The 23,187-nt window shown below is 39.1% G+C and overlaps 1 protein-coding gene and 1 long non-coding RNA gene across 3 annotated transcripts in view; one reads left to right on the forward strand and one right to left on the reverse strand.

Annotated features, from left to right (window-relative positions):
- Positions 1-8,532: 8,532 nt before the first annotated feature.
- LOC103604792 lies at positions 8,533-9,678 on the reverse strand. The gene is made up of 2 exons (XR_551744.1): positions 9,589-9,678; positions 8,533-9,380 (listed from the first exon to the last, which is right to left on the reverse strand). It is a non-coding gene; the product is annotated as an uncharacterized LOC103604792 (long non-coding RNA).
- A 344-nt stretch (positions 9,679-10,022) lies between these two features.
- CROT (carnitine O-octanoyltransferase) overlaps positions 10,023-23,187 on the forward strand; it is a 39,764-nt gene continuing 26,599 nt past the window's right edge. The window contains exons 1-6 of one of the 2 annotated variants that reach the window (XM_008589377.1): positions 10,023-10,409; positions 11,822-11,957; positions 16,341-16,465; positions 17,990-18,171; positions 18,330-18,454; positions 21,315-21,423. In XM_008589377.1, the coding sequence (XP_008587599.1) occupies positions 11,843-11,957; positions 16,341-16,465; positions 17,990-18,171; positions 18,330-18,454; positions 21,315-21,423 (656 nt within the window). In that variant the 5' untranslated portion in view covers positions 10,023-10,409; positions 11,822-11,842. Of the gene's footprint in view, positions 10,410-11,821; positions 11,958-16,340; positions 16,466-17,989; positions 18,172-18,329; positions 18,455-21,314; positions 21,424-23,187 lie in introns of those variants that run through there. The other variant, XM_008589386.1, reaches the window with a different exon arrangement.

A 23,187-nucleotide genomic window follows, 5' to 3' on the forward strand; every position in this document is an offset into this window, starting at 1 on the left:
CAAGTAATAACCATAAGCATTAAATATATAATACTTTAACTCATTTATAAAACTCTCCAAAATATGGGAAAAGGCATCTTTCAGTGCCTTTCATTTTCCTGAAAAGTAGCAACGATACGGAATCATATATTCTGGAAAGATTGCTACTGTAGAGAATCTATTAAATATTTTGCAGTGGTTCGTTGCTCCTAAGAAAAGGCTTAGTTTATCTTTGTGTAAATCCATATTTTTAATAAATAGTTTGACTTCTGAATATGAAGTAATCAAGGAGACCAGCTATCTCCCAAGTCAGCAGAAAGTTCAAAGGACACAGGTGTAACTTAAGTGGAACATTCCTAACACTTCCCAGAAAGATGCCAGTCCTCACAAATAGGGACTTCTGTATTGTTATCTTGCCTTTTGCAATGCAGGAACTACAACAATAATGCCACAGGGACTGGGAGTGCCTCCTAGGCAGCAGGCTCTTTTTTCCCTTCAGTAATGAATTTCTTCTTGAAAATTAAAATATGATTGAGACTCTTCTGTGGTTCTCTCTTCTCGGCTTATCCCTCACTCTGCTATGCTTTCCAAAATACTTTCTAGCTTATAGACCTACAATGGCTTTCTATTGCCAAGAGCAATCTTGAGAGGCAGTGTGGTATAGCAGAAAGAGCTGAGAGGCAGGAAATCTGCATTCTAGGTCCTACTAGCCATAAAGGAAAAAATAACCCCTTTGGAGTCCCTGTCTCTTATTTTTTAAATGGGGGAGGTTGTATGAGTATTTCTTTTCTTCTTTTTTTTTTTTTTTTTTGTGGCTGGCCAGTACAGGGACCTGAACCCTTGATGCCTTGATGTATGAGTATTCCAAGATTTAAAATTTTGTGTTCTTTCTCTGTAATATCCAAGACTTTCAGCAATTAGCATTCTCTCTCTCTCTCTTTCTCTCAAACACACACACATACGGTATGAACGGTATGAATCTCTCTTCTCCACTGGGTTCCTCACTGGCCTTCACACATTTGTCAAATATCCGCTTTCTCCCTACTTACCAACTGACATCTTCCCTCTGTGGCTCACCTACTCCAAATTCTTTCTGATTATTACAGCTGCTAATCTCACCCATGTATTAAAATGCTATGGCACTGGTAGTTTTGTAGTTATGGCCTGCACAACATCCCTGAACTCTGCAATTGCATACTTTTTCTAATTCTTGGTTTCTGCTTTTTCTCTTCTTTCCTACCCTTCCCTCCTATTAAATAGGATTTGAAATGGCTTGCAAAAAAAGTCAAATGTATTTTTTTTTTTTTTTTTTTTGGTGGCTGTCCGATAACAGGGATCTGAACTCTTGGCCTTGGTACTATAACACCACATTCTAACCAACTGCACTAACTGGCCAGCCCCCCAAACTAAATGTAAATATAGGAAGGACAAAGGACACTGTTCATGTGATTGAAATTTTGCTGAGCATTTCCTGGCATTTATAGCTTAAAGGAAATTCAACAAGTTGTTTAATCTCATTATCAGAAAAGAGAAGCCATACCAAAACTTTCCCTGAACTCAAACTGGAAAGAAAGTTTTTAATGTGCAGCACCATGGTAGACATTGTAAGTGATGTAATGAACAATGTTCTCAACACTTTTATAGCATATTTCTCCTTTTAGGGGGTGAGGGGGTGGCTGGCCAGTACGGGGATCTGAACCTGTGACCTTGATGTTATAAGGCTGCACTCTAATCAACTGAGCTAACCGGCCAGCCATATAGCATATTTCAAATTTCATATGGTTGCTCCCTGAGAGAACCTCCAATATAAAGTGAAGGGAAAATATTAATACAAAACTAATGAAGATAATACTTTAAAAAATTCTCTATAGTTCCTTGCAGAATATGAGGCATTCAATAGGTGCTACATAAATAATTGATAGTGACCTGTTTAAGGGAACTATTTCACATTATTGATATTATAAAATTTGTGATGAAAGTCTGCAGTGTTGTTCTCTTAGGAGCACCTAAGTAATCAAAGAGAACTGGGGCAGTAGAGAAACCCAGCTCCCTAAGTTAATAAAGTTTTCATCATTGATTTGGTATAGGGTTTATTTTCTCTGCACTGAAAATTATCAGAGTTGGAATTCCCACAGGACTGAAGAAAGAATCTGATTGTCAGGCCAGATATTGGTTACATTGGATTAGAACAGATTTTAAGATAGATCCTGGCCTTTGGCCGATCTCCTAGTATATAACAATACCAATCCAAATCACTTTCGGCCGGAAGGCCAAGCAGCATCATTAAGCCTCATTCTTCTTACAAGTCTACTTAGACCAGAGTTTTTCAACCTTAGCACTATTGACCTTTTGGGCCAAATAACTATTTCTTGTGAGGAGCTGTCCTGTGCAGAGCAGAGTGTTTAGTAGCATCCCTGGTCTCTACCCACTAAATGCCAACAGCTACCCCCCACCACTGACGCTCATGATAATCAAAAGTGCTTCCAGACATTGTCAAATGTCCTATGGTGGGCAAAATTACTCCCTTTTGAGAACTAATGCATTAGTATTGGTTAAGTAGATTTCAGTGTTCTAGATGTTTGCATTCTGTATTATCATTTCTACACACTTTGTCTTAAAATTCCTATTTAAATTCCTTTTGAAAATTTGTTTACCCTGGTTGAACTAAAAAAGGAATTTTCCTTACATTAGTTTAGATGGGGATCTCAACACCCAGTGGACAGGAACAAGTTTTCATAGGGAAGAACCCAAGATACAAGATAGGGAGATACAGGGAGAGCTGTGGATGCTGGAGTTTTCCCTTTAAAAAGTTCTCACTCTCTGTTCTTTTGTCTGTTTTGGTGGCTGGCTGGTACAGGGATCAAACGCTGGACCTTGTCACTATCCTTTATTCCATGGAATTTCATAGGATAACTATACTTTCTTTAGGCCTCAAACAGACTCTCTTGAGCTCCAGATTTGTACACCCAAACGTTTACTGAACATATCCTCTGAATGCTTTATCACCATTCAGTGTCGGTGCTTTGAGCCTTGGTAGAGGAACCTGGCTACACCTGATGTGTGTTCTATGAGCTTTAGGCTCACATGAGTTGATGTGGTCAGAGGTTTGGTTTTGTTTAAAAGAAAACAAACGAACAAAAAACAGAGATGGTTTTAGAGGTCCTGTGAATTCAGAGAAAGAGAAAACTTACAGTAACTCACTATTACCCTGAGATGAGATGATGTATAGACGATACTGGTTACAATGTACATGGATACATTGAGATGATACCAAATGTATAGAACTAAAGTAAAGTGGGAAGTGGCAGTATAGGCGAAATCAGCGATAGCGGGACATTTCAAGAGCACCAGATGTTTCCACCTGGGCTCTAATAAAAAATGAAGCTGCCTCTTCAAAGAAGTATAGCAACCTTATGAGTTTGTGTTAGAAAAATAACCAGTAACTGAAAGGGGAATAAAGAAAAGGATTTGTGTTTAATTAACTTCCCTAAAATTGAGATCTTATTTGTATATAGTGTGTATCCCAAGTCCCTCATATGTTAAAATGATATGTTTTTAGATGAGCTCGATATGGTAGAAAAAGGATGCTATTATAAGGGGTAGGGGTAGGGGTGGGTGAGGCTGGCTGGTTAAGTCACTTGGTTAGAGTATGGTGCTGATAACACCAAGGTCAAGGGCTCAAGGGTTCAGATCCCCTTACCAGCAGGCTGTCAAAAAATAAAAAAAAGAAATTTATAAGAGGAAAAAAGACTGGATTCCACAAGTGTGGTATTTGGAGCAAAAATGGAAAACCTCCAGCTTTTTGTGTGTGTGTGTCTGTCTGTCTGTCTGTTCGATACAGGGAAGCTTCTTGATATTGAGAACAGCAGTATAAGGTCAAGGGTTCAGATCCCTGTACTGGCCAATTGCCCAAAAAAAAAAAGGCAGTATGGGCCACTTTGCTCAGTTGGTTGGAATGTGGTGCTAATAACACCAAGGTCCAGAGTTTGATTTCTGTACTGGCCAGGCACCAAAAAAAACAAGAAAAAGAATGGCAGTACAAACATCAAATTATGCTTTGTGTATCTCTATTTTGTAATACAAGTATTGTCAAGAATAAATGATAATAAGTGACGTAACTGTGAGACTACGCAAGAACACAATTTTTTTTTTTTGTGCCTGGCCAGTATGGGGATCTGATGTAATACTTGGTAATTTCAAGTTTTAAAATTTAATTTTAGTCATAAGCATAATAGGTACAAAACAAACAAAACAAACAAACAAAAACCCTGGAGTTCAGAGAAGTTGCAAATTGTTAAAGGCGCCATGATAAAATAATACACAATATCATGATACCTTCTCTTCTGTATAAACCTATAATGGAGTTCCCTCTGTGGTTTATGAATGCATGGTTTATGATATCTTTTCTGATAACTTAAGGATAGAAGAGAAAAAAGAATGATGGTTAAGTACCTAGAAGTATTTCAAATAATGGGACAGCTTCAAAATACTTTAAAGAAAATGTACATGCATTTTTAATAGGCAAAGTACATTATCAAACATGTATCAGAATACAAGGCATGAAGTAACATGTAGTACAATTTTTTTTTTCCCCCTTTTTTGTCTTTTTTCGTGACCAGTAACGGGATCGCAACCCTCAGTGTCGCGCCTGTACCGCGACCAGCAACGGGATCGCAACCCTCGGTGTCGCACCCGCACCGCGCTCAACCAGTGAGCGGACCGGTCTCCATATGGGATCTGAACCCTCCGCGGGAGCGCCGCCACACTCCCAAGCGCCGCACTACCGAGTGCGCCACCGGGCCGGCCCTAGTACAAATTTTTAAAAGGCAAAATATTCACTGCACTAGAAAGGTAACAGATTACAAGTCACACTCAAAATCTAATATTTGTCTCTTAGCATTGAATGCTGATTGATAGACTGGAGATTTTTATAATGCTAGTGATATATTTCATACCAATAATTATAAAAACAAACTAAACTTGAATAATATTTCTGAAATTCAAAAATGGTCAGGTTCAAATGTTAGCAAGCAAGATGTAACACAATTGGGCAGGTCACCCATAAATCCATGGGTGACCATTTTCTCAGATGATTTTCGAAGTCAGATTCTTGATACAATTTGCCTAGGAATACATGGCCTGTTGATTAGACCCCACTGATGTTTCACTAGAGTGCTGACAACAGCATGTTTTTGGGGGTGGGGTAAACTACAGAGTAGTATTTAAAACTAGACTGAATAAAACTGGTTTTCTTTTGAAAATAAACATCATTCCAAATAAAGTTTATATTATCTCTAATTCCATTTTTCAGTAACTTTTTGAAGTACCCTCATATACCATGTTTATAGCTGCATTATTCAAGTAGCTAAAAGATAGAAATGACCCAAATGTATATCAACTCATGAATGGTTAAACAAAATGCGGTATATCCATACAATTTGATACTATTCAGCCATAAAAAGGAAGTACTGATTCATGCTAAAATATGGATGAATCTAGAAAACATTATAAGTGAAAGAAACAAGACCACATATAGTATAGTCCTATTCATAGGAAATGTCCAGAATACACCTATCTACACAGAGACTGGAAGTAGATACTGGTTGCATATGGCTGGGGTGCTGGGGCTGGGGTTGGGTGGGGAGTGACTGCTAATGGGTACGATGTTCTTTTTTGGGTGACGAAATGTTTTAAAATTAGATTATGGTGACTGCATAACCCTGTGAATACGTAACTGAGCCAAAGAGATCTGAGTTTTGTTGCTCCTCAAGCCAAGAGCCAATCAGAGGGATAAGAATAGTGCCAGGAAGAAAGATTTTATTTATGGCCGGGAAGAATGGGTGAGCAGAGTAGCAATGTCAACCCACCTCCCCAACTGACTAAACTTCAGGGGCTTTTGTTTGTTTGTTTTAGTTTAGGATTTTAAAGGGAAAAAAGGTTGGATCTCTGTACCAGTTAGCTGCGAATAAATAAATAAATGGAAAAAAGGAATGCAGGTATGTGTAGGGAGGTAGTGACGGGGGGGAATCGAGGGGTTTACAAGTGGCTTGAGTCAGAGGTCAGGATTCCATAATGAACAGGGTTCTTGGCCTCATGGTGTCTATTGCTGGTGGTTTGGTGAACCTCAAGTCTCTATTATTTCAAAGCTAGAGTCGTTATGTCCTGGGAGAAAACTCAAAGACAATGACCTTAGCCAACATCACTGGAACTTTAAACTCCCTGACTCAGACTCTTGACTAATATGTATGCCTAACACAATCTTCTCTAAGCAATACTACAGGTTAATAATCAGCGTGGCTTTTCTTTGAAATGCCTTTGTTCGAAAAGGTTGATTAACAAAGCGGGAGAACAGCAGGGAGGATCAGCTCTGATTCATAACCTTTGAGAATATAGAAGCTACAAAAATGGGCACAGGGAGGAAAGAGGAAACTAAGAGAAATCCCTTTGGGGGCTCTGTTTCAAATACAGTAAAAAACTATTGATTTATACACTTTAAATGGGCAAACTTGGACTAATGAGTATAAAACCATGCTATCTATTCTAAGTGAGTCATTGTGTAGTATATGCATGTATTGAAACAACACACTGTACCTCACAAATATGTAAAAGTAAATGTTAAAATATTTTGAATTTAAAAAATGGGTGAACTTTATGGTATGTAAATTATATCTCAATAAAGCTGTTAATTTTTTTTAAATGTTATATTCTGTTTCGTAATAAATTTTTCTGGGATGTAAAAACATTGTATTAGTCCGTTTTTGTTGCTTATAACAAAATACACAGAACTTTGTAATTTATAAGAAAATGAAATTTATTGCTACAGTTTCTGAGGCTGGGAAGTCTAAAGTCCAAGGAACATATCTGGTGGTGGCGACGGTGACTCAGAGGTCTCACACTGCAAGATGGTGGAAGCAGAGAGATATTAACCTCCTCATCTGCTATTCTTTTAAAACCCACAGAACCATGCCCCTGACCACTATTATTAATCCATTTATTATGGCATGGTCATGCAATCTAATCACCTCTTCAAGGTACCACCTTTCAATTACCATAATAGGATTTCCCACCCTCACTAGTTTCAAAGGGGATTTACACTTCAATGAGGGGGGGGGGGCATCCAGCCTACAGCAAACATCATCAGCATCTTAACTCTTCCCCTAGGATTTTGGTGGTAAATTTTGATAATACAGTAAATATCATAAAAGGCAACCCCAAATCAATGATTAGTATGAAACACTGTTCATCTGCTATTGGTAGTAGAATTTTTTTTTTTTTTTGACCGGTAAGGGGATCACAACCCTTGGCATAGTGTGGTCCGTACCACGCTCAGCCAGTGAGTGCACCGGCCATCCCTATATAGGATCCGAACCCGTGGTCTCGGCGCTACCAGTGCCGCACTCTCCCGAGTGAGCCACGGGGCCAGCCCGTAGAAATAATTTTTAATACTGGGTTGACATTTTCGAATCCAGGTTGACTGCTTCCCAAAATGACCAAACCTCTACTGCCCCCATTAAGAAGAAAAAGCGGCTGGCTGATTAGCTCAGTTGGTTAGAGTGGGGTGTTATAACACCAAGATCAAGGGTTCGGATGCCTGTACTGGCCAGCCGCCAAAAAAAAAAAAGGAAAAGATGACATAATTATTTCTTCAACATGTTCATTTTATACATCAGGATGAAATTAGGTTACAGATCTGTCCCATGGATTAGGGCTATTTACTACACCTCATTAGAGTCACAAGACTTTGCAGGAAGCTAGCTATAGAGATTGAAATGTGAACTTCTAATATTTTTATACTTTTCATGATGAAATTTATCCAGACTTATTTATAAAGGCCTTTTCAACTTATAGTATATTGAGAAAGAGCTACATAGGAATGAAAATGAAAGATTTTTTACAGCAACTTAAAAAAATTATTATATTATTTTTTGGTGGCTGGCTGGCAAGAGGATCCGAATCCTTGAGCTTGGTGTTTATAACACCACGCTCCAATCAATTGAGATAACCAGCCCTAAAACAAGTTATTACCACTTGTACTACTTACAGGTTTTCCTCTAGAAAAATATTTTGATTCATAGTTATTTCTTAATCTTGGAACAACTTCTTATCAGATATACTTTAAGTGCCTGAAACATCTTTCTCATTAGCCAATATTACCTCTCTAAGAAATGAAAACTAGCTCAAATTTAACCTGAATGCTACATAATTTGGAATGTACCATTAAAATATTTATCACGTTTTAAAGAAAAACATACATTATTTTTAAATATCTGCTTTTTGTGATTATTGGTACATCTTTTTATTAGTATATTTGAGATTATCTTTTTTTCTACACACTCAAATCTCTGTTCACTCGTTTTTTCAGTCCCACAACTATTTCTTTTTCCAAAAGCCAGGAATTTTTACAGCAACATCTTGTTTCCGTTTAAATAAACATCAAGACTAGGAGAGAGAGTGAAGCTAAGTGACCTAAATTCTATGCCACAAGAAGTCATTACATATGCATAAACTTTTAAAGAAATGCCAAAATTTGCTAGAAAGAAGAAAAAGGTACAATGAAGGTTTTGAGTAGCTTTTTATTATTTTTATTATTCAGTTTAAGAAATCTATTTGTGAGCAAATTATAACATTATGCAGAACACAGAACTTATATGAGAAGAAGTTCTTTACCACACCTTCAGAAATTACTACTACAAGTTCACAGCGCCTTATCTGAAACATTTTTGGCTAGATATGTTTCAGAGTTCAGAACTTTTCTTAGAAAGGTGTGTCTGCCACATATTATACAACATATCCAGCAAGCTGCACTGTAGCGAAACACTTTAATATTTCTGTAGAAAACTTATGAATATTCACACCAAGTGAACATTCAGTTACACATTGCCTCAGTTCCATTCAGGTCAGACTTTACCGCTAAAGGAACTAGGAAAGACAGATAAGGGACTGGGGCTTGTAATGACATGTTAATTTGAAATCCAGTTTTTAGTTCAGAGTCAGTGTAAACTTTTGGTCTTTCCTCCCACAAAAATAAAAGTGTATTTAAAATTAAAAGTGAAACTTAATATATTTTATTTCAGGAGGTAAATGTAAAATGGTAACCTGTGAAACTAAGTGTAACCACATTATGATCTTTCCCTAGACCTTGCCTAGCTCCACTGGATGAAAATTCCTTTCCATTTCATGGCGCTACAGTAAAAGACATCAGATCAGCCCCAGGCTTGCAGCGTGAGCGTCCCTGGGGGCTTCAAGGATCTTGAGTAGCATGAAGACCTGTAGAATGGCAGCGCGACCTGGGATGGCTTAGAGTGCTGCAGCATATCTGAGCTGGACAAACTTCAGTATCAGAGGATGAAGGGGAAAAGGTCAAGTAGGGATCTCTGTGGTCACTATTCTCTTCCAGGACACTGGGGGGAACAATAAGGCTCTTTTATAAGGCATTGATGTAAATTCTTGATTAGGGGCTGCAAAAAGCGTCGCAATGGGAAGGGACAGGAGCAGCTGGTAAGCCAGAGCTGGGAAGAGGAAGGGAAAGAGGGTGCCGCGTCGTGCAGAAGTTGGGTGAAAATGGGAAGGACCAATTTTTCCCTTCACCCATCCCAGAGTGTTGGGTACCTGCGTGGGCGGAGCGCGGCAAGCCCGGAGGCCTCTACGTGTCCCGGGTCAGGGCGCCGAGCTCTCCTAGCATCAGGCAGGAAACGGCTGCCCCGCTGGGTTCGGAACGCTCTTCGGGTACCAGGCAAGCCTTTCCCAGGCCTACAGCCCAGAAACGAGCGTCCGGCCTCGGACGCCTGCGGGCGGCGGGGTCGGTCCCCACCATAGCGCAGGCCCAGCCCGCCCCTGGCTTCAAGCACGGCGCGGGACCCTCGCGGCTTTCCGTCCAATCCTGTTCCCCGGCGAGCGCGGAGAGGGACCCTCGCGGCTTTCCGTCCAATTCCCGCTCTTTCGCGGTCCAGAGGGAGTTGGCGGGCGCGGCTGTTCGCTGCCGCGGCGGCGGAGAGGCGCCGCCAGGGGGGGCTGGGAGGCAGCACTCCTCCCTCCCCTAACCTTTCACCTCGGAGGGCGGGGGAAGTTAAGTCGTGTGGGAGAGAGTTAAGTCGTGTGCTCGTAGAGCCGCAGAAGAGCACGGACTGGGCGGGGGTTGCGCTATCATCAGGCATGTTGCCTGCCGGGCTCTAAGAGGTACCCGTGAGGTTGGGCCGCTGGGCTGTCGGTCGTGGTGCTTGGTTGGATTTCTCTCGCTTGGTGGCCTCTTGAGAGTGTACGGCGCTACTTCTGCGCTGCTGGGAGGAGTCTCCGAGCTCTCATCGCCCTCTGTTCCTGCTTCGATTCCTCGTTGCCCTGAGACAGGTTGCCGGCACAGATACCCAGGCATCGGGAGATATCTTGTATCCCGAGGACCCGTCTCATGGAAGATACGGTTGTCTGAAGCTTAGGTAATCCTATAGTACTTTAATTCTGCTCTCTTGAAGGTGGACTTTTTGCGTGTGTTTGCAGTGATTCACGAAAGTTTGAGTTTGGGGGCCTCCCAGTTCCTAGATTGTGTGTCTTCTACCTACTTTCACCAGCTTTTGTTAATTTCTTTCTCTAATGTTTTTAAAGCTTGTTTCTTCCTTCCCACAGTCACTAGCCTATTTCAAATCTCTGTGATCTCAAAACAGAACAGTTCATCTTCTTGATGTACTGGTATGTGACATCTGTTCCTTTACTTATTGTTGCTGGTTCTCTTTTTCGTTTTCTGTGAGTTCACATCTTACTGCCTCAGGAAGATCTGGTTCGAGTCCCAGGTTTGACCTTAGGCAGGTTACTAAGTCTCAGTGTGGTTTTTTCATATGTAAAATGAAAAAGAATGCCACCTTTCAGAGATGACATGAAGATCAGGGAGTGTAGTGGATTGAATCATGTCCCCCAAAACTCACTGAAGCTTGAATTGTGTCCCCCAAGTTTTAGGTATTAGAAACTTAACCCCCACAATGACTGTTAAGAGGGTGGGAAATCCTATTGTGACTGAAATGTGGAGCCTTGAAGAGGTGATTAAGTTATAGGACCATGCAGTAGTGAATGGATTAAAAATGGTGGTTAGGGCTGTGGTTCTGAGGGCTTTAAAAGAAGAGGAGAGTCTGTCTGTCTCTCTGCTCTCTCTGTTTCCACCATCTTGCAATGTGAGACCCCTGGGTCACTGTCACCGTCACCAGATGGACTTTGGACTTCCTAGCCTCAGAGACTGTAAGCAGTAAATTTCATTTTCTTGTAAATTACCCAGTTCCAAGTATTTTGTTATAAGCAACAAAAACGAACTAATGCAGGGAGGTAACACATGTTTTCTGTAGCATACTGCAGTACCTTGCAAATGGTAGGTGTTCAATAAATGGCAACTAATTATGCTTGTCCCATTGATCACTCTTTGACTTCTAGCATTTTCAGTCTACCCTCTCTTCTTTTTTTTTTTTTTTCTTTTTTTGTCTTTTTTACTGACCGGTAATGGGATCGCAACCCTCGGTGTCATGCCCGTACCGGGGACCGGCAACGGGATCGCAACCCTCGGTGTTGCGCCCGCACCACGCTCAGCCAGTGAGCGGGAACCGGTCTCCACATGGGATCCGAACCCTTGGTGGGAGCGCCACCGCGCTCCCAAGCGGCGCACTCTCCAGTGCGCCACTGGGCCGGCCCAACCCTCTCTTCTTTTTAAGTTGTTTTTTTCTGTCTAGCAAGTTTATAAATTCCATAAGAACCGGGACCAAGTCTTGGTTATACTGTGGTTCCTAAATGCTGGTTTAATGAATTGGACCTAGCATGTATAAAAATATTTATGAGATTGAGCTTGTGAGGGATCTCTTTTTTTCTTTAGTTTTTCTATTGTGATGATATCATGGAAAATCAATTGGTTAAATCAACTGAAGAACGAACATTCCAGTACCAGGATTCTCTTCCATCACTGCCTGTTCCTTCACTTGAAGACTCATTAAAAAAATATCTTGAATCAGGTATGTTCATAATCTTTTAGCATATATTAGTGTTATTAGCAACTTGGAGAACTGTGATATTGTTAGAAGTTGATGAGGGTATAATTGCTTCTTCCTCTAGGCTTATGATTATTAAAGTGTCCTTAGAATATCCAAAACTTTTTTTTCTCTCTTGTGTTAATTTTTCCATAGTTTGAAAAGCCAGATAGTATTAATAGGCTTACGATGAAAAGTGCAGTCCTCTGCCCCACCTCTATGGCCCACTTCCCCTCAGACAAGGATTTTCAAATCTTTTATCTGTTTCTTGTGTTGTTTATCTCCATATTTAAACTAGCATTCTTATATTCATTGGGTCTTTTAGTTGTAGGGTTTTTTTTGTTTTGTTTTGTTTTTGGTGGCTGGCCAGTACCAAGCCCTTAACCTTGGTCAACTAGGCTGCACTCTAACCAACTGAGCTAACAGGCCAGCCCCTAGTTGTAAATAATATAAACTATCTCTAAAATGATGTGGCTTTAGCTTTCTTACACCCCCTAACTCTCCCCTCCCCCAGTATATATACAATCCAATTTACCCCCATTTTCCCTCTCCTCTCAATGTAGTTGTGCAGAATCACTATGTGGAATTGAATTCAGTAGTCACCTGATTTTAGTCAGTATTTACCTGATTTAACTCACCTGACCAGTGTTTATGGTTATGTGATTATCATTCACAAATGAACCATGAATTGTACTTTACCTTTTTTGCTGCATTTTTTTGTTTTTCATTTGTTTAGTTTGCTTTGTATTCATAAATAATTTATTTCCAACAATTAAATGCTGAAAATCCCTGAATACATTTAAGTACTTGAGATATTCTGTCTGTTTCTTTTCTTCTTGGAGACATCACTTCTGGAGGGCTCTACAGTCCTGCTCTAATCAACATAGCTTTTGAGTTTGCTGGACAACTGTTATCCTGGGACTTTCCTTTGTCCTCATTCTGTCAGTTCTTTTCACCTCTCTCTTCTGTGTTGTAGTCTCTGGTTCTTGGATTTGGTGTGTTGTAAGGAAAATTCAGTGGATAAATGGTCAGGATCCCTCGGGGTATTATGGCCATCCTGACGGGTAAAAGAAATTTGCCCACGAGAACCGGGTGATAGGAAAGGGAAAAGAGTTTATTTCTGGCAGCCAGGGCTACGCAGGCCAATCGAGACGCGCAGCCCCAAATTGAAACCTCTCGCAGCTTTTATTTTTTTATTTTATTTATTTATTTTTTTGTCTTTTGTCTTTTTTCTGTGTCCGGCAACGGTTCGCAACCCTCAGTGTTGCCCCTGTACCGGACCGGGGACCGGCAACGGGATTGCAAACCTCGGTGTTGCTCCCGCACCTCGCTCAGCCAGTGAGCGGGAACCAGTCTGTATGTGGGATCCGAACCCTCGGGCGGAAGCGCCACCGCGCTTCCCAAGCGGCGCACTATCCAGTGCGCCACCGAGCCGGCCCCGCAGCTTTTATTTTTAGCTAGGCGGGAATTTTCCACATCTGACACAATCTAGCCAATGCAAGCAAGCCAGCGATACATAAGCTAATTTTGTGGGTAGCCCTGTAGTCCCTCCCCACCCTGGATTCCCATAGGGACTTTCCTGGCTAAAATGGCAGAGCCGCCTAAAATGGCATTGGTTATGCTACTCTGTTTATTCCCCCATTTATTTTAGCAAGCAATTTGTACAGAAGCAGAATGCGTATGTTAAGGTCAGTAGGGGTTGGGGCGTCCCTTAACAGGGGGTTCAGAATCTTGCTGGGCATTTGATGTAAATGATAACTGTGCACATGTGCCCAGGTGTTCCTTGGTTATTGTCCGTGGATGCACATGGGCACCCAGGTGTTCCTGGGTTATTGGACTTGAGAATAAAGGATAAACGGCTCTGATCCACAGTGTCCCCTGCCCCAGGATGCTGGGGGTGAGGGGGCGGCCACGGAGAGGCTACTACTGCTGCTGGAGGCTGTTGCTGGAAGCTGTTGCTGCCAGGGCCTCCAGGATGCCCCGGAGGCCACTACTGCTGCTGCTGCTGAGGAAGCTGAGGACTGAACTCTCTTTGGAATGAACCTGTCACTCACCAACAGCTTCTGGGATCTTTCCCAATTACCTAGCTCACGACCTGCACATAAGGGGTCTTGTCACCCAGCCTGGCACGTGAGGGGTCTGGTGACCCAGTCTGCACAACAGGTTTGAAGGGTCTGAGCCCTAGCCCAACAGGTGTCTTCCTCTTTCTTGGTTTACTCCCTTATTTTGACACATCTTCAGTAACTACCTGAGAAAGGATGTTTGGGAGAAAAAAAAAAGTAAGACCTAAAAATGTATTTACTTGATTGTTTGACTGAATATAGAATTTTCAGTGGAAATGATTTTTCTTAAAAGTTTTGAAGACATTGTGTTTGTTTGTTTGTTTGTTTGTTTTCCTTTTTGTCTTTTTTACTGACCGGTAACGGGATCGCAACCCTCGGTGTCGCGCCCATACCGGGGACCGGCAATGGGATCACAGCCCTCGGTGTTGCGCCCGCACCGCGCTCAGCCAGTGAGCGGGAACCGGTCTCCACATGGGATCCGAACCCTTGGCGGGAGCGCCGCTGCGCTCCCAAGCGGCGCACTCTCCAGTGCGCCACCGGGCCGGCCCGAAGACATTGTGTTTTGTTGTTGTTTTGTGGCTGGCTGGCTGTGTATGGGGATCCAAATCCTTGACCTTGGTGTTATAACAGTGCGCTCTAACCAACTGAGCTATGTGGCCAGCCATGGACCAAGCTTTTATTTAAAACATTTTTTCCCTTTTGTTATTAGTGCCTTTCCCTTAGTCATTCATATTTAGAGCGAGACTGTAAAAAGCTGACTGGAACCCTGTGCGTGGGTAGGACTTGGCAACTTGTGGGTCTTATTGCTGGATAATAGGGCAGAGACCTAGAAATTCCAGTTAGGGCATACCTGAATACCAGTATTACTTTCTCTTGGACTGGTCAGTTTCCCCAAAGAGGAATTCTCTTATGTCTTGCCTAGAGGACATAAGCCAGCGATTTGGGAGCTGAGTACGGGAAGGGAGCTGGAATGCTCATCATTCAGGGTGTACAGTTTCATTGTAATACCCCTTTTTAAAATATGGGCTGGAATCCATGTATCCTGTCTTGTCTGGTTCAACTTCTGAGAGTAAACCTGCTTTTTTTGGGCATTGGGAGGAAGTTGCCTGGCTTTGTAAAGTGGAAGAGGAGATCTATAAGGGTAAGTATGGATGAGGTAGTGGTCTAACTGCTGCTTTTGAAGACTTTCAGTAGTCCTTCCGTTTTCAGCCTTGCTTTCCCCCGTCTTTGGAGGTATGCTGCTTGGATTCTTGAACCTTTCTTGGATTCTACTAAAAGAATTGGCTTGCTTCTTGATTTGCACCTAGCCCTACCCTATCTCCCACCAGACCAGGCCTTAGATATTAACTTTCTCTATTCTGCAGAGCCAGTCACCATTTTCCTTTGTGTTTTCTGACTTGTAAAATGCAAGTTTAACTTGTTTGCTGACTTGTCTTCCTACATTTTGTCCTGTGGATTTTTGCTTTTTTTTATTACTTTATGGTCATTTTAACAGGTTTCTTCTTCTCCTCCTCCTCCTCCTCCTCCTCCTCCACTTTGTTTAACTGGAAGCCCTCTGATATTTAAAAAAAAAATTTCTTTCTCCTCTCCTTTTATCTATTTTTATCTGGGAATTCAAATTTCATTTTTTAAAAAATTGACTGATACAGCTATTTAAACTGATACAGCTGGATAAGATTTTAAGAGGCAAAAATCAAACAGAAGGAAGATATTAGTATCTCTTGTACCTTTTAATTCATTTTTTCATTCTTTATTTCTAATTTGCTTTATAGCTTAATTTTCAGAACATTTGATTTTCATGGAGTATGGATCCTGTATGCTTGTTTTTTTTTTTTTTTTTGAAGTAAACCATTATTGGCCATGAGGCATCCTAAACTATTGTGGGCAGGATTTACATTTACATGCATAATGGTCAAGTCTCAATGATTTGAACATTAATGGAAAGATTCTTTGATTTCTTTTATTTGTGGCTAAACAGGATTTACTTTCCCACTGTACTAATAGCTAGAAGATAGTCCTGCCTCCATAATTTTAATTGTCATCTAAAATGATTTTAGAAGAGTTTTTCAGAAAAATATATCAAATTACATGATATCCACTGTTTCATTTTTACAGTATTTTGCATTGTTGCTTTTTAGTTATTTTAATGTTGTAAATTCTATTATAATTTATTGTACTTCTGTGATATTTAATACTGTGTTTTACACATCTGAGTTTTAAGATTCATGTAAGTGATGATAATCAAGATCAGTTGTTGGTAGTTAATGTCTAATCAAGATATACTTAATGCATTTTTTCTTTATAGTAAAGCCATTTGCAAATGAAGAAGAATATAAGAAAACTGAAGAAATAGTTAAAAAATTTCAAAATGGAATTGGAGAAAAATTGCACCAGAAATTGCTTGAAAGGGCAAAAGGAAAAAGAAATTGGGTATTTATGTTATATTTATAATTGAAAAATTGCTTAAAGAACAAAAAATAAAAATGTACATAGCTATAATTTTTAAATTGTTGCTGTAAAAATCTTTGCAGTCATTGTTGTCATTATCACCATCCAAAAGAATGAAGAATGCATGAATCACTTAATTGGGAAGTTTTGAGTGTTGTGAGTAGACCCCTATCTTATCATATGGAAACTTGTTAAAATGCAGATTTCCTGGGATCAGTGATTCTGATCAGTATGTATGGAATGGGGCCCCCAAATCCTTATTTTAACAGTCACTGCATGTGGTTCTGATGCTGGTGATTTATAGACCATGCTTGAGAGAAACATTTTGTTCAGATGATTATAGCCAGAAAAAACCCTACACATTAAAATAGACATGTTACATAGGTGACACAGAAACATTTAAAGCGTACATGGGAGGAAAGGGCCATTATAAAGTTGGAGTGGAGAATGGTTAATGAATATTCTGTGTTTCAGTTAGATATATTAAGGGAGAAGATGGTATAATAGTTACTGAGGGTCTCTAATTTTCCACAAGGAATCTTCCTTTGATCTCTTCAGCTCAACCATTTCTCTACTTCCCTAGTATGAACCAGAGGAGGATGAGTTTTCATAATTAAAAAGCATTGCCTTAGTTTAGTTAGACATAATGATTTTAACTATCTTCTAGTTTTAGAAATAAAAAGCAAGCTGATCTTTTCATGAGCCATTGATATCTATGATGGAAAAATAAAATGTAACACTTCTGGATTCCTTTGTTCTCAATTTTGAGCCTGAGTGGTTTTAATTTAAAGTGGGGTAAAGGTAAAGAAGTTGTTCTTCTGCCTGTATCTTTTTTGTTCATGTCTTTTTCTGAATTACTAATTATAGTTTATAGTATCAATTTCTTCAGAACTCCAGATAATTTGATAAGATGTGCTTATTTATGCATGAAATTCAATTGCATAGCATGAAAGAGGGACACAGAAAGCAGTGTTTATGAAAAATCTCAATTAGTTTTAAGCCAATTGAAAAGGTTTTGTATTTCTTTTGTTTGTTTTTTATTTTTTTTGTGGCTGACCAGTACGAGGTTGTATATTTTTGATATGGAGTATTTCAGTTTTTCTTTGGAAAAGGAAAATTGTGAATATCTTACTTGTTATCATTAGCTGAGATTTATTATGTTTTTACCCAAGTACTCCGAGAAAACACCTCAGTACTTTGTTGGGTATTTGTGACTTCAGTATGATGATCTCTCTGAAAGTGCCTTTTCATTGCTTTCTTGTTTCATATTTTTGGTAGTGTAGTTAAGCTAAATAATGTTTAAGATCCTACAGTTTCAAAAAAGGAAATTATCACAATAGCATTTTCAAAATCTATGATGATTTCAAACAAAATGTTTTTAAGTGTTGAAGAATAGAGAACAAATGGAACTTGTTTTTGTGGGTTTTTTTTTTTTTTTTTTTTTTCAGCAGCTCCACATTCAAGTATTATGAAGAACCTTAGGCTCATGATCTTAATTTCTTCTAGCTGGAAGAGTGGTGGCTAAATGTTGCCTACCTGGATGTTCGTATACCATCACAACTGAATGTCAACTTTGCGGGTCCTGTGGCCCATTTTGAACACTACTGGCCTCCAAAGGAAGACACTCAATTAGAAAGAGGAAGTATAATTCTTTGGCATAACATGAACTATTGGCAGCTATTAAGAAAGTAAGGACACGTATGTGAATTTAATAACAGATTTACCTGATGCTTCTGGTGACAAAATATTGAGAAACTTAATTTACTTATTTGGCGATGAATACTATAGTTGTGACTTTGTGTAAGTTTTATAATGACTTCTTCATCAAAATACTTTTTTTTAATAGAGAAAAAGTGCCAGTTCAGAAAGTTGGAAATACTCCTCTAGATATGAATCAATTCCGAATGCTGTTTTCTACTTGCAAGGTGCCAGGAATTAGTAGAGATTCAATTATGAGTTATTTTAGGACTGGTAAGTGAAAACATGGGTACTTCTTTTTAGTAAAGGCATTGGGTAGTTTTTCTGTTATTTCTACTATGACACTGTGGAACATAAAGTTTTGGTTATTTCTTACTGGGTTTTGACAAATCAAGGGCTTTCTATGAACTTTATCTTTGAGTCATTCTGATTGGTTTGGATGTAATTTTTTTCAATACAAAGGCCTAAACAAAGCTATGGATTTAATTTATGTAACTGGGTTCTCTAAACTATCTTACATGGTTCAACACAAACCTGGTGCTTATGTTGCTTCATTTGAGAGTTTAAGATTTATTTGAAGAATAGAATTAGGAGTCAGAATATTAAGGAAATCCTGGAACATATGATCTGATGCTTCTTTTCTTATTCTCATTCCTTATCTGAATTGTCTTTGAGTGTTTGCTTATGTGTGCTCATCCTGCCCCATTTCTTTATGTCAGTATGCTTTATTTTTCTTTACACATATCACATATGCAGAAAAGTCTGGTGTCACACTTCTTGGAGATACATGAGTTCAGATTGATTCGTTAAATTTTGTTGTTCTTGTTGGACAGCTGGCCAGTACAGGGATCCAAACCCTTGCTTGACCTTGGTGTTATAACACCAGGGCTTTAACCAACTGAGCCAACCAACCAGCTAGCCTAACTCATGAAATTTTTGTTTTTACTGTTAGTTTCATGGCAATTTCTGCTTGGTATTCTAGCATATCTTGAAATGGAAAATTCTGCTATCGTTACTGTTGGTGTCCAGTTACTTCAGGAATTTTTACTTTTTATGAATTAATGACAGTTTAGAATTACTGCAGAGTGTAATTATAATGGGTATTTTTTTACATTTAAGTTTATTTAAAAGTAAAAAAAAATTTTTTTTGGCTGCCAGCCAGTTTAAAGTAAAATTTTTATAGCCAGTTATGGTCATAGCATGAGGGGTATGAGTTTACTTTTGTAGCATTTACTTGGCCAGCAAAAACCACAAAACCTCATATACTGATCTCAGTTAAATCTCAGGTGGGCTCACAGCACTACCTTGTTATATTCTTTTGTCGGTTTATTCTTTCATTACCAGAGAAGACTGTTTCAAGCTTTTCTTCCTCCTTATTCTCAGCTAATGTTGAGCTAATTCTCAACAATTATAAAATAATCTTCCCATCACCAAATTTACCAGCTTGTATCTGTGATAGGCACAATGATGCCCCCTCTGCCAAAGATGTTCATTTCCTAATGCTTGGAACTTTGAATATGTTAGGTTACACGGTAAAGGGGAATTAAGATTGCTAACCAGTTGACCTTGAGATGGGGGCATTATCTTGGATTATTCACAGGGGCCCAGAGTAATCACAAGGGTCCTTATAAGTGGAAAAGGGAGGCAAGAGAGGGAATCAAAGAGATGGTAGCATGAGAAAGTTGTGATCTTCCCTTGATGACTTTGAAGTTGGAGGAAGGGGCTCCTGAGCCAAGGAATGTGGGGAGCATCTAAAAGTTGGAAAAAGGAAGGAAACTAGATTCTTTCCTAGAGCCTCCAGAAGAAACACAATCCTGTTGACCCCTTTATTTTAGCCCAGTAAGACACATTTCAGACTTTGGGCCCTCAGACCTGTAAGATAATAAGTGTGTGTTGTCTTAAGCCACTAAGTTAGTGGTAATTTGTTACAGCAGCCACAGAAAACATACTTATTCAAATATCTGCCTGTCTCCCACCCCCTTGCAATACTTTTTTTGCACATTTATTTACTTTTCCTTCCCTTTTTAAAAGTAGACTCCTAAGGACAACTCTTCTATATTTTCTTTCTTTTTAAAAAATTTATTTGTTTCTTTTCATTTGACAACTCTTGTATAAATGTGCTGGATCCCACTTTCTCTTGCCTAGTGCTTTTTTGTTTTCCAGCCCTACATTTTGGAAACAGTGTGGTCAGTAAATAAGTAGCAATAAAAGGTAGTGATGGTAAATATAATAGGATATGGAGATTTTTGAAGGGGAAGAGAACAAATGGTTTGGAAGAAGCCATGAGGAGAAAGGAAAATGCATACTTCACCTTAGTTATAAGAGAAAAAATAGTAGCATTATCAGGAGATGATTCTTCCTCATAGCTGAATAGATTTCATGAGATATGTGTATAAAGCATTTAATACCATCGAGTAAATTTCCTTCCAGTTGTGGTGTATGTCTTCTCTTTCTTCCTCTTTTTTCTTTTTCCTTTCTTAGAGGATAGGGGCAGGGATCATATAGGAGGACCCTTGGCAAAGGGACTAGTACCTAAAAACTGGAATCAAGTCAGAGTATTCTGAGGTTTACAGCAAATAAACAGTTCTTGGGGAGTTAATGTGTGCCAAAGGAATCATAGAATCAATTATCAGTGGCTTACCAGCTGTTAGCAGAGCATTAAATAAAACTACAGATTGGACAAATTTCTTTCCCCTTGCCACTCAGGCATATGAGGCATTATTGAGGAATCATAGCTAGATATTACTATAATTAAATTACCTGTTGAGCAATTAACATTAAAGTAATATAGATGAGAAACTTGTTAATTTAAATGGCTGTCCTCCAGCATTCCTGTAGTCCCCTTCTTTTCTCCCTAAATAAAACTGGAAAGCCCTGCAGTAGTATACAAATATTTAAAACTCTCGTGGATTTCTCCATGTTTCACATGGATAAGTTTCAAGAGTATGTGTTTATATCATAGTAACTGAAATTCCATTAACTTATTAAGTTGTCTTTTTCTGTGATATATTTGATGAATGTATGACAAACAAAATATTGAAGAATGATTATTTTCTCTTCTTGGATGTATGCAGTTTTACTCCTGTTTAAGTTTGGGAGATTTGAGTCTTGTATTCTCTGTTTCTTTTTCCAGAGAGTGAAGGGCATTCCCCAAGTCACATTGCAGTCCTGTGTCGAGGCCGAGTTTTTGTCTTTGACGTAATACATGAAGGATGTTTGATCACCCCACCAGAGCTTCTCAGGTTTTCAAACTACTTCCTTGAGTCTCATTTGGTCTTAATCTTTTGCTTGAGTTAGAAAGTAAATGTTCAGAATTGCCTTTCTATAAGGTGATAATAAGCTGAAAAATAGGAATCTTGTACTTGTTTATTATAAAAAAACTATTTTTATTTTATTTTTAATTTAAATTAATTGTTAGTTTTATGAGACATATGGGCTGTCCAGTTAGTTCAGTTGGTTAGAGTGCAGTGTTAAAACACCAAGGTCAAGGATTTGGATCCACGTACCAGCCAGCTGCCAAAAATAAATAAATAAAAAATAATTTTACTAGACATATATATTCTACTTGGAAAAGAAGAAAACATTACAGATATTACCAATATCATTCCCTGCCCCAGAATTAATCGCTATTACTAGTTTGATGTGTTCTATCCTTGCAGATTTGTTGCAATGAATTTACATGAACATATATTTTAAATATATATATTTTTATATGTAGTGCATATTGTGTGTGTAAACATATATATAGTAATACATATAGTAGTACATATATAATACATGTAGTATATTTTTGTTTGTATATATTTTAAAAATATATTATGGAAAATTTCAAAATGTAGAGGGAATTATGTAAGGAAGACCCCCACATACCCATCCCTTAGCTGCAACAGTTATAAACTCAGTCAGCTTTGTTTCAATTATACCTCTTGTGCCCCTCCCCTCACTCCTCCTTGGATTATTTTGAAGAAAATCTCAGACATAATGTCCTTTCACTATAACTATTTTAGTATGTATCTCTAAAATATAAGGACTTATAACATCATGGTCAAGGGTTTGAATACTCATACCAGCCAGCCACCAAAAAGAAAAAAAATCATTAAAACATAAGGACTATTAAAAAAATACACATACGGTACCATTATCACACATAATGACTTCTAAAAAATAATTCTTAATATCATTAATATACAATCAATTGTTCGAATTTCTTTGATTACTTTATAAATATTGAGTTGTATGTATCTATATATAATTTAAATTCTCATTATTAAATGCTACAAACATGAACAAAAGTGCTCACAGAAGTTTACAGCTAAAAATACTCAGGTAACCTTGTATGTATCTATACATAATTTAAATTCTCTTTATTAAATGCTACAAACATGAACAAAAGTGCTCACAGAAGTTTACAGCTAAAAATACTCAGGTAACCACCACCCAGGTCAAAAACAGAACATTTCCAGTACCCCAGAACCAGCCGCCCCTACCTCTTTCAGTTACCTCCTTCCCAGGGGTGATTGTTTGAATTGTATATAGCTTTTTTTATCATAAAAAAGGCTGCTATGAAAACCCTCATACAAGTCTTTTGGTGCATACATGGTACTTCAAAAAGCTCATGGAAAGGGCCGGCCCGGTGGCTCACTGGATAAGTGCGCCGCTTGGGAAGCGCGGTGGCGCTCCCGCCTGAGGGTTCGGATCCCACATACAGACCGGTTCCCGCTCACTGGCTGAGCGAGGCGCGGGAGCAACACCGAGGGTTGCAATCCCGTTGCCGGTCCCCGGTCCGGTATGGGGGCAACACTGAGGGTTGTGATCCGTTGCCGGACACGGAAAAAGACAAAAAAAAAAAAAAAAAAGCTCATGGAAAGATTCATGCTATTTTTTAATTCTGGTTTTTCATGAACTTTTTGAAGTACCCTCATACGTGCATGCATTTCTGCCTTGATTACACCCAGGAGAAGATTATACCCAGAGTATGTGTATATTCAACTTCAGTAGATAATCCA

This window comes from Galeopterus variegatus, unplaced genomic scaffold (assembly GCF_000696425.1).
Source record: "Galeopterus variegatus unplaced genomic scaffold, G_variegatus-3.0.2 Scaffold136, whole genome shotgun sequence".
Lineage (NCBI taxonomy): Eukaryota > Metazoa > Chordata > Mammalia > Dermoptera > Cynocephalidae > Galeopterus > Galeopterus variegatus.